At 33.0% G+C, this 17019-nt stretch overlaps 1 protein-coding gene across 1 annotated transcript in view; it reads right to left on the bottom strand.

The window, feature by feature from the left end:
- The window catches only part of LOC139487747 (exportin-6-like), a 37576-nt gene that overhangs the window by 11478 nt on the left and 9079 nt on the right, over positions 1-17019 (bottom strand). Inside the window, exons 6-20 of the mRNA XM_071272789.1 lie at positions 14995-15129; positions 13100-13526; positions 11959-12085; positions 11050-11153; positions 10567-10675; positions 10066-10158; positions 9436-9665; positions 8826-8918; positions 7380-7530; positions 6714-6860; positions 5980-6169; positions 5274-5429; positions 4516-4636; positions 3938-3997; positions 3544-3655 (exon numbers count right to left, since the gene is read on the bottom strand). Of these exons, the coding sequence (XP_071128890.1) occupies positions 3544-3655; positions 3938-3997; positions 4516-4636; positions 5274-5429; positions 5980-6169; positions 6714-6860; positions 7380-7530; positions 8826-8918; positions 9436-9665; positions 10066-10158; positions 10567-10675; positions 11050-11153; positions 11959-12085; positions 13100-13526; positions 14995-15129 (2255 nt within the window). The remainder of the gene's footprint in view (positions 1-3543; positions 3656-3937; positions 3998-4515; positions 4637-5273; positions 5430-5979; positions 6170-6713; positions 6861-7379; positions 7531-8825; positions 8919-9435; positions 9666-10065; positions 10159-10566; positions 10676-11049; positions 11154-11958; positions 12086-13099; positions 13527-14994; positions 15130-17019) is intronic.

The following is a 17019-nucleotide window of genomic DNA, read 5'->3' as shown; positions in this document are numbered from 1 at the left end:
ATAGAAAAGATAATCTGTTTTACTATTCCATCTCATTCCCAATACTTTCGTGTCTGTGTCCGTGTCTAAAACAGTCTGAGATACTGCTTGTTGTCGTACCTTTATGCTGTTCGAATTCCAAGACCTCAAATTAAATCCTGCCTTACTCATCATTTCCCTTGCTTGCTCAAAGAAGTTCAAAGCGTCACTCTCTCTGTCAATGCTTGTCAAAATGTTATCCACATATAAATCACGTTCAAGCATTCTTGCGGTATTACTGTTGGTTTGCTGTAAATGTTTTAAGAGAGTAGCGCTCAAGATAAATGGTGAGCAAGTTGCTCCAAATAGTACCACTTTAAATCTATACGTCATTAACGGACTGGTTACGTCTGAAGGGTTACTTAACCATAGAAATCGTGTTACATCTCGGTCGTCTTTGTTGAGTCCTACATGTAAAAAAGCCTTCTCAATGTCGGTAGTGATAGCATAACGATGAAGTCTAAATCTTACCAAGATCTTGGATAAGTCGTTTAACTCTGGAGGAGTCTTCATTAAGCAATCATTCAGACTAGGTTGATTTTGATACATCTTACAACTGCAGTCATACACTATGCGTATTGGTGTTGTACTGGAATCTTTCTTAACAACGGCATGGTGTGGTATATAATGTACCTTGTTAATTGTCGGTTCTAATTCATCAACTCTCTCAATAAATCCGCGAAGTTCCTGTTCCTTTATAATATCTCCGTATTTCTTTAACATGGTCGCATCTTTGCCTATTCTTCTGATAACATTTTCCGTTCTCCTTTTTGCGACATCATAATTTGACGGTAATTCTTCGTAATCTTGTTTCCATGGTAATTTCGCCGAATACCTATCTCCTAGAAATTCAATTGATGACTCCTGATAGTCTTTCAAATAATTTGTCTCTTTCTCTTGATTTTCGGATGAATCTATGCCTATCGATTCAAGTTTCCAGAACGCTTCCAAGTTAAATTCTTCTGATTTGTGCGAAACTAGTAAGTTAAAGATGCCAGCTGTCGTAGACGAACGTGCTATACCTGACTGTAAGGGTCCTGATAGCAAATATCCAAGCTTTGATCTTACCGCGGTCGGTCCATCTCCTCGTATAACCTCTTCTTCAATAAAATCCCAATAATAGTCGGCACCAATAAGTAAAGAAATTTCAAAAGAATCTTCTTTGGTAACTGGATGAGCGAGTCTCAATCCTTTTAGATAGTTCATATCTCGGTTAACGTTGTGCATGTGATTCTGAAGTGGGACTGCTATTGTAGGTACAACTAGAACTTCAATTGGAAATTTACGCCTATTTCCTGTTTCAATGTGTACGGTGGATTTACGTAGTTCTCTCATGCTAGTGTTGTCCTTTCCAAATGCCGATAGGTGTACAACTTCAACTCCTTCAGTTTTCAAATTCAATTTTTTCGCTAGATCATCTGTTAAAAAAGATCTTTGTGCACCTTCATCAAATAAAATATTCGTATCCGTACATATACTACCTGACCATACAGGAGCTACAGCCGTCTTCAATAGCACAGTTGTGCGCATCTGTGTCGATGAATGTAAAATGTTCGTATCTTCCTTGTTTTCAGTAGTATTGATGAGACTTACAGATGTAGATTGATTCTGACTTTGATTGTTCTGTATCTCTGGGTTGTTTTGAGTTTCCCTGTTACCATGGTTACTTACATTACATAAGCTGGAATGATGTCTCTTGTCACAGTGTCTACACGTTCTTTTAGATTTACACTCATTAGCATGATGATTTCCTAAACAATTAAAGCACAAATTGTCTCGTTTGACTATAGATATGCGGGATTTAGGATCACTAACCTTGGTACAGTATGTTGGTGGATGTATGTCTTTACAAAAAACACATGGTCTCTCCTTAATATTCCGGGGCTGGCTTTTCTTCGTGTTGTGTGTTGTGTTTCCTTGTGGTGAATTATTTCCTTTGTGAAATGTACTTATAGATGAGTTTGCAAACTGGTGGTCTATAGAATCAAGATAAGTACCTGTATTTTGTCCTGCCTCCATGATTTGAATTTCGTTCAGTATACTCTTCCTCAAATCATTCAAATTCCAACTTGACGGTCCGTGTTGTCTTGCTAGGTTTTGGCGTATTTCTGCGGGCAACTTGTTCAGAATAACGGGTATCAGTAGTGAACCATAAGTGTCTGTAGTCTGTCCGAGTGACTCTAGACCTCGTACGTAAGTTTCAGTTTTGTCATAATAATTGCGGAGGCTTACTAAAGTATAAATTGGCGGCGAAATCTCAAGTAGAGCTTGCATGTATGTTTGTATTATAGTATGTATCTGTCCATACCTCTCTTGTAACAACGAAATAGCTTTGCCGTAATTAGTGTTTGTCATAGAAAACCCTGATACGGTCTGAAACGCTTCTCCCTGTAGCAGTGACTTTAAGTAGTTAAACTTCTGTACGTCGCTGAGTGTTGGATTTGTGTGAATAGATGTCTCATATGAATCCCAAAAGGATTGCCAATCTAAAATATTCCCTTTAAAAGTAGGCAAGTTCAACTTTGGTAATTTGTGGTACTGATTATTTGTGCTAGAAGACGAATGTAAACTTGGAATATGCATAGACGGGTTCGTAGTAGGAATAATCTCTGATATAGCGGGGTTACTTGTATAAAACGAGGCTGCATTCGATTGTACATGAGATGTCGACGTGAAACAATTGGCGTGCGGGTTCAATTGAGAGGAGTCGCTTGCGGGTATACTATTTGCTGTAGGTGAAATCAAGGTATGCATGGGTGTATCAGAGGCAGTAACGTTATTAGCTTGAAAAACGGTAGTATTGACGGGTAAATTATGACTTTTCGACTGGGAAGGATTAATGAGTTTTCTAATTTGACGAATTTTTGAATCTAAATAGAACATGTACTCATCTGTTTGTTGAATTTCATCCACCACGTCTTCATCCGAGCTTGCGTCCACAATTTTATCATTCAGATCTTTAAGAATATCCCTTTTCTGTAACACGGAATCTAAAATAGCTGTGACGTCCTCAATTTCTATCTCGGAAGTGTCTCGTATGTCTCCAAAATTCTTCCAAAGTCTTGTAATTGCTCCTTTATGTCCGGAACGAATGGCTTTCAGCTTTGTATCCATTTTCCCTTTTGGTCACGGCACCATAAATGTCGAGGCTAACTTCTAATATCGTATACAGAAAACAATACAACCATACAGTTTGACGTTTACTTCATTATATCATAACTGCTAAGGCGACGTCGCACACTGACGTCAACCCTAGATACATAACGGTAAATTGCGACGTCTTGACCCCCGCGGTATTCTCGACAATAATACAGTACCTGAGCAATGATAGGGTAGATTTGATCTATACATATGGATATAATACATTACCTGAGCAATGATAGGGTAGATTTGATCTATACATATGGATATAGTACAGTACCTGAGCAATGATAGGGTAGATTTGATCTACACATATGGATATAATACAGTACCTGAGCAGTGATAGGGTAGATTTGATCTATACATATGGATATAATACAGTACCTGAGCAATGATAGGGTAGATTTGATCTATACATATGGATATAACACTTGGTATGAATGACTTGAATGCTGAACCTGGTTCTTGTACCACTAATTCTAATATCTTTAAAAATCTACAAGATACAACCAAGACAATCTTTATATCATTTCAAAAAGGTATTATATGCTATCCTGATCCAATCAATTATCTGTTAGAAATGGAACTTGGCATCTTTAATGTAAGGTGCTTTTGCAAAATTTAAAATCTATGTGATAGATATTAACTGTAGAACATTCATAAATATTTCAAACATTGCATATAGTTTATATCAAAATCAGGCTGCAGATGAATAAAAACTTTAAAATCCTATATATTTAATTATATTTTTTTCATGGCAGTATAAAAATATTCTTACTTTTCTACAACTCTGTGGGCAGCACTACTTTCTTGGAAAATTGTCTCTGCCAACTGTTGTCTGAAATGATAAATAGATTGATGTTTATATCAAAATTACAAAATGACACACCCATCTAAACCTCCAGTGAATGACGCACCCATTTAAACCTTGAGTGAATGACACACCCATCTAAACCTGGAGTGAATGACACAACCATCTATACCTAGACAGAATGACACAGCTCTCTTTACCTTAAGTGACTGACACACCCATCTTAACCTTGAGTGAATGACACACCCATCTATACCTGGAGTAAATGACATAGCTCTCTACATCTTGAGTGAATGACACAGCTCTCTACACCTTGAGTGAATGACACAGCTCTCTACACATTGAGTGACTGACACAGCTCTCTACACCTTGAGTGAATGACACAGCTCTCTACACCTTGAGTAAATGACACACCCATCTATACCTTGAGTAAATGATACATACATGTGTACATTGAAGGAATGACAATGCATCTTTACCTTTAGAGACTGATGCATACATTCACACAACTGACTATTGTTACAGGGATAAAATAAATAACTTACTGTGTAAAAAGTGACATAAATGTCGTAATTGTCTGTTGAGTGAATGCAACACCCATCTGTACTCTCAATCCTTGGAACAGGGATAAAAAGAAACTCATCATTGCTTCTATAACTTCTACCTCTGAAACAAATTTGTCATTTTTTTCATAAACATGTTGTACAAAAGATGTTTCAATTCTATTTCAAATAGACTTATAATATAATCAGCATTTTATATATTTGTCCCATAGGTTTGTGGAGTTAAATAAGTGATGTGGAAAGAAACCATCAAACTAAATAAAAATTAAATATGTGTAGTGATATAATTGTCCTGATTCAAAAACAATTCAATTCCTGATATGACTTTTAAGGGCTAAATTGTTTCTCACTAGCTAAAGAAAAATTAAAAAAAATAGAACCAAAGATTATTTAAAATTCTTAAAACAACTGACTATAGTTTGACTTGCAGATTATGCAGTTTTGCTCATTGCTGAAGGCCTCATGTTGACCTATAAATTATTTCTTCTACACTATTTGGTCTCTGATGTAAACTCCTCTTATTGGAAATCATACCGCAACTTCTTTTTAAATATAAGTATTTGGCATATACAAATATTACAATACAACCATTCTATTTAATAGATGTTTTATGTTTTACATACAATAAAAGTATACTTGATGTCTTTTTTGTAACAAATTCAAACCTAGTATCTTAAAATAAACATACGACATGTTATTGATGTGTCACATACTATAGTAACCATTATCAAATGAATTACCTGGTGGATGCAGATATATTGGAAACAGTGCTATTGATACTTGGATAACTTCTTGTAATGACTGATAACAGATCTGTTTACTTTTAACAACTTCTCCAGAAACAGCCTCAATCCAATCCTGGAATATACTCAATGCCTTTCTTATCACTTGTTTACCTATAATAAAAGAGGATATAAATTCTTTCAAGAAAGGTATGAGTATTGAGCATACTTTTATACATTAATAACTAGAAACTGTTCAATTTAGTTCATATTTAAGTTTCATACAACTTTTGTTATTTGCTATAAATATTCTAAAAATACCTTAACTTCATCCATGGGGTCTTGCAAATAATGGAGATGTTGGTCATACATCAATGGGCAGCAACCCAATGACATAAATAACAGAAAGAAATAAAGAGGCAAACGTCTTCATCACGGACAAACGAGAAAGCCACAAGGGTCAAAATAACATCATTGCAGTTTTTTAATTGTAATTACTAATATGTTACTCAGTAATTTTGCAGCATGGTATATTTGTGATGTGCACATTTGTTATTCATTATTTACAACATTATAATTGGTGTCATGTATTTCTGATATGTGAAAAGTGTTTTATTCAGTTGAACAATTGTAGATCCATAACTTTGAAATTGCTTTATTGAAAAAAAGTGTAGTTAATCATTTTTGCACACAGCAGCATTTGATAAAATCAATAAGCACTTACTTGTAGAATCTTCCCTCAGATGTTTGTGATTACCAAGTTCAGACTTCAATAGGAGCACGTTCCTAGCTATCTGTTGTACATAAATCTGGTGATGTGAAGCTCTCTCTGTCCAGTTCTGACCAGCATCAGACTCATTTGGCCATGGAAGAATTAAGGCATTTGACATCGATCTGTAGACTAGAAGTTGTACCTGTTGATGCAAAATCAATATTCTTCATTTAATTGATGGACCTTTGAGAGGGGATAGGAGGGGTCTTGATCCCGAAATCCCGGACTTGAAAAAACGAAATCCCGAGGTCCCGAATTTAAATAAAGCAAATCCCTTTGATGTGCAAAAAAATTTTTTTCATCAGATTATGCTTTTATCACTTTATTGTGGTTAAATCTTAGTAAATATGTTATTATGGAATTTTTTCGTGTGTGTATTATTTTTCATGTGGTTCTAATGTTCCATGGTTATTCTGATTCTAAGCCACCAAATCATTGATGCGGAATGCTCGGTGGAGAAGCAGGAAATACCAATTCGGATGTCCTTGGTCTGGGATCAAACCATAACCTCCAGCACTTGAAGTGACCACCTTGAAACCACCAAATATTTTATGCTTATTCAGACTAAAGAGAATAAATAGAAATTGAACATAGGTTTTTATCTATGTAGATGTGGTTTTTAAAATGTTTCATTTTCAGCAGATTATAAAACAAGTATTATATTTATTACAATTATTTATACTGACCTCTGTTGTTAGACTGTCCAGTGCACCTTGTGTTACAGATGATAACAAATTCTGTATACATGGAAGCTGGAGCAGAAAGGCAGGTTTTACTGTAGTTGTTATGGATAAAACAACATGTGCTGCAGAATGTACTATTCTTTCTGGTACCTAAAATATACCAACATGAAATGTAGGTCAGTGTGACAACAATTTTTAAAAAATAACATTATCATGAAAATAGTAAATGTGATAAATTATCATCTATGTAGTGCTGTAGATTAATGAGAAATGGAGTTAATAAACTAGTCACATTTTTTATATAATATAAAATTACAGTAGTCACCAATTCATTTTCCATACTGATTTCAAAATTTGAAATAACTGCTGAAATTTAACTATTTTTAATCTAACTTTGCTAACTTATCCTTTAACTATTGAAATCAAATAGAAAATTGATTTTTAACTGCTAACAAACCAATACATAAAGGGCTTCAAATGGTAGCAATATATGTTACCTTTGCACAAAGGTTAATATTACAAGCTATGAGAATGTAACAAGGATCTTGACAGTGTCCTGTAATGGTATTTTTCTGCTATATAAAGTCAACTTGTCAGGTAGTTTGGACTGTAAATTATTTTCATATGACCTTAAAATATTTCAAGGAAACTCAACCCTTGTGTTATTACCTGACTAGAAAATAATGGTGTAACAGCTTCTAACAATGTAGTCATCATAGATATAAACTTCTGCTTCATCTGTGGTTCTTTGTTAACTTCATTGTAATACTGTGATAACCAGTGACAAAATGCCTTAACTGATGCTATGGCTTGTGCTTGTCTGAAATGATATGCAACCTAATATAGAATTTATTTTTTCTAAGAGTAAAATATGACATAAAAAAAACATGGATCCTCTGAAGGTTTCAATGGAATCTATCCACTGGACTATAAGGAATTGAACGTTACTATAGTGTTTCCATTACATATAATTATTTGATAACAAGTTCCATATTTTGCACTTTTAAAATAAAAGGAGAATGTGTCTTAGGACATAAATGCCCCTGCTTAAGCTTTGCATTTTTCAGATTAAAAAGGAGTATACCTCTAGAAATGTAACACTCTGCCAAAATGTAAACTTTGTCCGTGCGATAAGGTTCTCAGCATTACGTATGAGTTTCATAAAGTTTGGATGAGGAAAGCTCATGTTAGAATGTGAAAACGAAAATAGGACGGAAGGATAGCCAGGAAAATGAATGGAAAAAGAAGACAGCTAGTAGGATTGTTAAGGGTAACACTTAATGCCAATGCTGCATACATTGGAGGGCAGGGCATAAAAAAAGATTTCACAGTCTAAAAATACCATAAGTATTCAGGAGTAATGTTTGGTACCATTTGACTGGTTTAAGTAAAAAGATTGGAAATTTACAGATGAAACAAGAATGTGTCTTAAGTACACAGATGCCCAAATCACACTATCATTTTCTACGTTCAGTGGACTGAAATTGGGGTAAAAACTACCTTCACCAAAAACTTTAACCTGAAGCGGGACAGACAGACAAACAAACCGAAAGACGAACGAATGGATGAATGGAAGCACAGACCAGACCAAGAATGTGTCCATAGTACACGGATGCCCCACTCGCACTATCATTTTACATGACTGTGAAATAGGGGTTAATACTTTAATTTGGCGTTAAAATTAGAAAGATCATATCATAGGGAACATGTGTATTAAGTTTCAAGTTGATTGGACTTCAACTTCATCATAAACTACCTTGACCAAAAACTTTAACCAAAACTTTAACCTGAGCTGTGCACTATCTTTTTCTTTGTTCAGTGGACCGTGAAATTGGGGTCAAAACTTTAATTTGGCATTGAAATTAGAAAGATCATATCATGGGGAACATGTGTACTAAGTTTCAAGTTGATTGGACTTGAACTTCATCAAAAACTACCTTGACCAAAAACTTTAACCTGAAGCGGGACAATCAGACGCACGGACGAACGGACGCACAGACTAGAAAACATAATGCCCCTCTACTATCATAGGTCGGGCATAAAAACATAATGCCCATAAATGGGGCATAGAAATAGACCAAAAACACTTTACTGCATTTCAAAAAAATTACTTACACTGACTGAAAATCAGCATCTAACACATTCTGTACTGTAGATCTCACTTCGTATAACTTAGTTTTTGTACCATATTCTACACAGCTTACAAGCCTTGAAAAAAAAATAGAATTAATCAATGAGATGAAAACAAATTATAATTTGTACCATTTTGATCTTCATTTTCCATAAAGTTTAAGATATATCATACTTTTCTTTTTGAGTTACCGAAACATAAGCAAATGGTTAAGTAGTAAGATCAGATTCCATACTATTCTTACATAACTCTTGTCTATCTGATGCTGTAGTACAAATAACAGTTTTTCTTTTAAAAAATTGTGTCAAGTGTATAACCACAAAAATTATTCTAATCTGATACCATTTGCATGCTTAAATTAGGAATATTAAAAAGTTGTTGGGTATCTTCAAAGTATCAGAAAATGCTACTCTTTAATATGACTGTCACTTTCATAAAGTTTTGTTTCAATATACATCTAAATTTACGCATCTATGATGATAATAAAGATTTCATAATAACAATCAAATAAAAAAAAAAGATATTGTTACAATTTTAAAGACCTTCCTTATTTCCTTATTTCAATTATCATATTACAAACATAGCAGTATTTACTTTTCTAAAAGCATGGTCCCATCAGACAGCCTTTGTGGGAAGTTTTCACCAATAAAATGTTCGGCCATTCTCCCCAAGGCTTGCAGTAATGATGACAGATCTTTCAAGGCACAATGTAAGCGTCTACATTCATTTTCAGCAGAGATTATTAGATGTCTTTTATTACCACTAGCAGCAATATACTGTTCTAAGCTGTGGTATACATGCAAGTTTTCACTGAATGGCTGGTACTGTCAAAGTATAACAATCACTTATCATGACACAGTGTTAATACTACTTACAATCATTACATTAGTTCTTTAAACATTAACTTGGAATTCTTAAATGCTTCTCTTATGCATCTTATTATAAAAACATCTTTATAAATTGTTAAATATATTCAACAATTTTAAGAGGAAAACAATCTTTTTTAATTCCAATGGCCATTTATACAATAAATAGTATTGCATGTTTCCTAAACCATTTAGATTTTCCTTGAGAAATTTCAGTAAGCATAATCATCATATTGGTATTGACTGCAATATCATTATTGGAATTTGTACAAAAACATTAAATAACAAGTATAATATGTTGTTGTTAAAAACCAATTTGAAACTACATGGAATATTTAGGTTTTTTTAAAGAACATACCAAAAGCTGGAAAGTTTCTGCAGTTAACATTTCAGCCACTTTAGCCACAACTTCTAAACTTTGCCTTATGAACTGCTGCCATTCAGTTTCACTCTACAACAATAAATTATCAGTTGAAGGTATGAAAACAATTGGAAAGAATAAACATAAGACAATACAAAATAAAGGTACATAAAAGAATTAATAATACTTTTACTGAGGTCTTCATTTTGAAGGCAATTAAATGTTAAGACTCTCCAAGCAATTTTAACAAGAGCTGGTTTTTTCTTTTTACTAATAACATAAAACAAGAAAATATGAAAAAGAGATGTGATATAATCACCAATTAGACAGCTATCCACCAAAGACAATATGACAAGGATTTTAACATCAACAGGTGTTTGTATGGCTTCAACAATGAGCAAAATCCATATATGTAAAGTAAACTATAAAAGGTCTACAAAAAGAATTTGACAAACATTTAGACTATCAATGTGTCCATCAAAATATTTCTAAACTTACATCATCATCCAGTATATCATCATCTAGTTCCTCCAACTGTGACTGGTTATATTTAAACTGTAACTTATTTAAAATATGGGATACTAGAGTAAGTAAAGCTTCTTGGTATCTACAATTAAATTAAACTATTGTATGAAAAGCCATTATAGTGAATTCTTAATTACAATGGAAAAATCTGATATTAATGATAGTGCATTGATCATATAACAATTTGGTAAACTATGTTTAAACTTGTTGCTCTAAATTCTGAGATTATAATGATGCATAAATTGAAATGCGGGGTATCTGCTCAAGATACAGCCTTCAACTACACAAAAAAAAAAAAAAAACCCCAGACAGATGTCTTTATCTAACTTAAAATTAGCCAGAGCCTAAAAGAGATAATAGAAGGGATGTCAACATCAAAACATCAAATTGCCCTGATTTTCCGATTTCTTTCATATGAACTTCTACTATGCTTAATTTCAAAAAAAAAGAGTATACCTTGTAATAATTGATTTCCATTCAGCAGTTCTTTCCTTTGTGTGGATAAAATCAAGGAATGTATTCCAAGTATCTAAACAATTATAATATCCATCAAAAGTTGGCTGAAAATAATTTGTATAATTATTTCGTTTCATTGAATAGATTTGTGTTTTTCAAAACCTCGACAAAATCCACCTTAATAGTAGAATGGAAATTATAAGATTCATAGCAGTTACATGTATAATAAAATATGGTTAAATGTTTAACTCCAAAAAGTTAAAACAAATAAATGTTAAACCTCAATAAGTCAAAGATTATGAGACCAAACATAACTATTTGACTTATCTGATGTTGTGAGTTTCAATATGGTCAACCCTGTATTTTAACTTTGAAGACATGTAAATATTTTATTTCAATAATAAAGACATGAGTAATAGACCATTATCATATGTTTACAAAGAAGAGCTTATATAAAATCCAAAAGTATTTGTGAAGCAAAACATATCAGTGGCGGATCCAGGGGAAAGGGGGGGGGGGGGGGGGGGGGGTTTGGAACCCCCCCTTTTTTTTGGATGATCAATGCATTTGAATGGGAGCATATAGTTGGAACCCCTCCTTTACTCTGGGTTGGGAACCCCCCCCCCCCTTTTTAAAATGGCTGGATCCGCCACTGCATATGATAGAAATGTATCTATTTAGCTTTCTTCTTTGTTGCTTTCATTGATTTTTTTAGGTTGGATCTTTTATTTCATTCTGTATTTATTTCAGGTAAAATAGTTTCCAAAAACATAGTTTTCTTCATCATCAATCATATAAACTTGTCTAATATTTATTAGCGAAACTCATTTTAGTGTATTCTTAATATAGAAGCAAATCAATAGCATCATATACACATTAAAATTGCATGCAAAACTAAATACCACTTACTTGTCTAAAAGTGTATTTAAGGAACAAAGCTAAAAATTCCATCACAGAAAATTTGGGATTACTTTCGAAACGTCTTAAATGTATACTAACAAACAACTTTAAAAAATCTGTAAATTTCTCTAAATATCTGAAAATTAAAAGAAGTTTAAAATTAGTTTCTTGTATCCAAGAAACAAAAAATAAATAAAACATAACAGTGGCTAAAATAAAGGCAAAAGCAAATCTTTTTATATTTTTAGTTCGTCTATTCAGGTCCCTATATTTTTAGCCAAATTTCTACTATGAATACAGCTTTCAAGTTCTATCATCTAGATTTACCATAGCATATATTGTTTGCACCAAAATTAGTGCTGTCCAATTTCATAATAAATCAAACTGTAACTTGAAGTAAATATATTTTTCATTAGTGCATCTTCTGATTTTTAAACCTATTTTTATTAAAAATTATAATCTTATATATGTATGCTACTTTGACATTGTTTCTGGTGATCTGGGAAACACTGTTTTCTTTCTATATAATATCCCCTAACACAGAACTTTGATAAATCATATGAAGTAACAATGGCAACAACAGAGCATTGTGGAAGAATTTTATCATCATTTTAAGATTTTGACCAACAACGAGCTAAGAAAACTGATATTGACTTTGATAAAACAAGAATGTGTCCTCAGTACACGAATGCCCCACTCGCACTATCATTTTTCTATGTTCAGTGGACCGTGAAATTGGGGTAAAATCTCTAATTTGGCATTAAAATTAGAAAGATCATATCATAGGGAACATGTGTACCAAGTTTGAAGTCGATTGGACTTCAACTTCATCAAAAACTACCTCGACCAAAAACTTTAACCTGAAGCGGGACAGACGGACAAACGGACGAGCGAACGGACGGACGAACGGACGCACAGACCAGAAAACATAATGCCCCTCTACTATCGTAGGTGGGGCATAAAAAAATATCAACTGTTCAGAAAAAGTACAGGTTAACATTATCATGGAACATAGAAAATATGAGAGAAACATATACCATGAGATATTACTCTGTTAGATTTAATAAATATTCAAACAAAAATTTTTTTTTCTTCTGTATATTGATGTTTGCTAGTAATATATAGATAAAGAATTAATATATCAACATACCCTTCATCTATTTCAGACAATCTATTTCCAGTTGAATTTGTACTACTGTCCTTTGTCAACTTTTGTAGTAGATAAAATGTCTGTTGAAACATTTGTAACAAAAAGTCTTCAAATTCCACAGGAACACAGTTTTTAGACAATAATTCATTGATACAATTCATTGCTAAAATTCCTAAAGATTGTGTATTCGTATTAAAGTTGGATGATGATGAAGATGACTTTGTTTCACATCCAAAACCAGCAAAATGAAATATAGTACTTAATAATTGTGGTGTTATTGTTGATGATAGAGGTATCCAACTAAAATATTGTGATAATGTTGTCAATGCATGTGTACATAAAAGTTTCGACTGATCATCCAGAGGTGGCAAGGCTTCTATTTGGACATGGCGACCAGGTGACTTGAACATGTTACTTAGGATGGAATCTGCAAAAAAAATCTGACCATTAAGGAGGCTCGCAGGTACAAAACTTTCAGCAAAAAATTAAACATTTGTTTTTTCACTACAAATTTTATTTTTACACTATTAGTTATTACTTTATGATATGGTACAAAAATCAACCAAATAAATCGATTCGGTTTGGCCCCAGATGACTTTTAAAATGTTATTATCATTGAAAAAGCTCCAAATTATCTCTCTTTGGTGCAAACATGCCATTTTTTGACATTACAATTGAAATATCTTTTTTAACTCATCGGTGACCTATATTTTTTGCTATTGTTTTCAAATAAGCTGTACATAAACTAAATAATTGTAAAATTTAAGCAATTTCTATAATTTAGTTCTTTTTGTATTTTGATAGTACCTCTTTTTCTCCTATTAGCTTAACAGAAAAAAAGGACATTAACAAAAATGTATGCTTCTTTCGGAGGCAGATTGTGAGCTTAAATGAACGGTGACCCCATTTTTTTAATTCATTTTTCTACTAAGTATATGATTAAGTTCATTTATAAAAAAATATAGCAAAATCTTATATTAAAACAAGAATATGTCCCCAGTACACGGATGCCCCATCCGCACTATCATTTTCTATGTTCAGTGGATCATGAAAATGGGGGAAATTCTCTCATTAAATTAGAAAGATCATATCTAAGGGGACATGTGTACCAAGTTTCAAGTTGATTGGACTTCAACTTCATCAAAAACTACCTCGACCAAAAACTTTAACCTGAAGTGGAACAGACGGACGTATTGTCGGATGAATGGACGAACGAACGAACAGACGGACCCACAGACCAGAAAACATAATGCCCATAAATGGGGCATAAAAAATATTGATATAAAATTTCTTTAGCATCAGTCCTTGTATAAATTTCTGATACAATCAAACATATTTTTGGGATTGCATCAACCCACATAAAAATTGACAATCATATACACTGAGCCGTGCATTGTACCCATGGCCATGTCATGTTTCACTTCAAATAAACAATAAAAGAACCCCCTACTTGTTTATTACAGCACAACAAACATTCCCCTAATACAGTTTCTTCCTATATTGAAGTTTAACAATCCTGTCAAAATTTAACAATGTCATGTTTTAAGTGACAGGTTTATTTACCCCAAATAAGGATGGTCGTCATTTTTACGTAATGCAAATCAAAACTATTCATTATAATTTCATTGCATATGATTTTATTGATAATACAGTTCTACAGTTAACCAATATCCTACTTGATTTCAATTCTAATATAGCAGGAAAATTAAAAGATATAATTTTCAATAAAATTAATTATACGAATCAGTAAACAAGGGAAATAACTCTAGATAATCTGGAAATAATATTTCACAAACGATCAAGTCTGAAAGATTATTTGCTACAACAAATAAAATGTTAAAACATCTTCCACAATTCTAATTTAGCCCCTATCTACATTTTAACAGACAATTTACCTGATGGTGAAGATGAGATTAGTAACATTGAAGATTCCAATCCTCTATGATTATTTCGTTCTCCTGATGTTGGAGAGGGTGGGGGTGTCGCTGCCACCAAGTGTCGGTGTTTCTCCAAAACAGATTCTAATATATCTGAAATTAAGCATTGTTATAGATAACAAGTACATATACTTATAGTTTTGGATTAAATTAGAATTTACAATGTTAGTTTGTGCCTATCAATATGTTAATAAACCCACAATAACAGTTTTTGGAATTTTAAAATCATATGACATGAAGATGTGTATCATAATATATAAATTCTATTGGTTGGAACATTGATACAGTTTGAATAAAGTGATTAGGGAAACACATTTATTTTAAATCGTCTTTTACAAAATAAACAGGTAATTCTAGGTGCCATGGTTGGTAACATAGTATTATAATGTATAAATGTAACTGTGAGCTTTGTTGGTAATGGTGTAATTGTTGCACTAACTGGTCATTGGATTTTATACAAGAAAGACAGGAAAATAAATAGGGGAAACAAATTTTCCTTCTGTTTATGTAACAGCTACATGTACAATATTTCTCCACTTTAAATTAAGCTAAGAAACATTGCTGATGAATTATTCACTTGCAAGTGAATAATCAGACTTCATTGAATCCATATTCATGTGACCTTCAACTAAACCCCTTAGCTGGAGATGGGTTACATATGTATTCAGCTATTAAAAGGAAAAGAATGCCAACATTGAAAGTGAAACAAGGATATTCCATTTGGTTATCTGATTCAATCCACAAAAAAAATCTTTCTTATACAGCGAAAAAGATGATGGACATAATTTTTAGTCTACAAAATGAAATGAAACAGACTTAATCAAAGAGCTGAATATCTCTGAGGGGAAAGACGGCCCTTGTTTCTATTTCATTTTTTTAGGGGGGGTATCTTATGATGGTCTTCATATAAAGAATGAAAAAAAGAACAGCTAGAACATGTAGAAAGGTTGACAATATTGAAATCAATTGTTGTTTAATGTAATTTTGTTTCTTTAGTTTAGGATTCAATTTAGACCAATGGAAGAGATCTGCATCTCCTAAATCTAAACATTCAATTAAAGTTGATAGTTATAATTATCTAAAATTCAACTAGTTGAATTCTGTCATTTAACAACAACTACAATATTTGTTAAAATCTTAATAGTGTACGACTGAACTGCAGGCTAGGGCCATTTTCCATTTTTTGTGACAGTACTCTTAATTTTTTTTATTTTTTCTTAAGAAAGTAAGGACTGGAAAATCTATTCAGTTTTAAATTTCCATTGATATAGTTCCCAGTTACAACACTCATCACAGGGATACAGGTACTAATAAAAAAAATCAAAGCGCTGTAAGCGCTGAAGGCAGTTAACCAAAAACCAAGGCAACAGTAATTATGAAAACTGTGGCAATGTTGCCTCAACATTAAACATTCATATATAGTACATTCATGTTTATCTAATGATTTATTTATTAAGGCAAATAGTTTATATGTTATCAAGGTTTCAAAAGCAATGCATATATCAATGTATATTTTTTATGGTGAGTCTGCAGTGGTACAAGTTCCCAATGATTGCATTTTATTCTACTTGGTAGTTAACCTTGGTTTAATTTGACTGCTAGAAGTTCAATTTGACTTAGTATGAACATGTAATAGTATGAATGGACTGGTTTCCCTGGAAAGAAAACTGAGTTTGTGTTTCATAGTACAAAAGTTATGAGACACGAATCAGACAAATGTTCACTACAACAGGGATCAAAGGTGAGGTCTGACTGACTTGCCCATAGTTAATGTAAATGATTTGTTATTTTAACCCATACATATGAATATATAAATTGGGGGGTTGGGATCTAAACGGTTTTCAAGTTCTCAAACAGGTAGGGGTAGGCAGAGGATTTAGGGGGCAGGGGGCCTGGACCCCCTTTTTGGGAAAAAATTTTGTTGCTTATATAGGGAATCACTGAAGCGTGACTGGAGCGGGCCCCTCTTAGGTCAGTCAGTCG

Source organism: Mytilus edulis, chromosome 9 (assembly GCF_963676685.1).
Source record: "Mytilus edulis chromosome 9, xbMytEdul2.2, whole genome shotgun sequence".
NCBI lineage: Eukaryota > Metazoa > Mollusca > Bivalvia > Mytilida > Mytilidae > Mytilus > Mytilus edulis.
The sequence above is the reverse complement of the archived record's forward strand: the minus strand, read 5'-3'. Positions and strand labels throughout refer to the sequence as shown.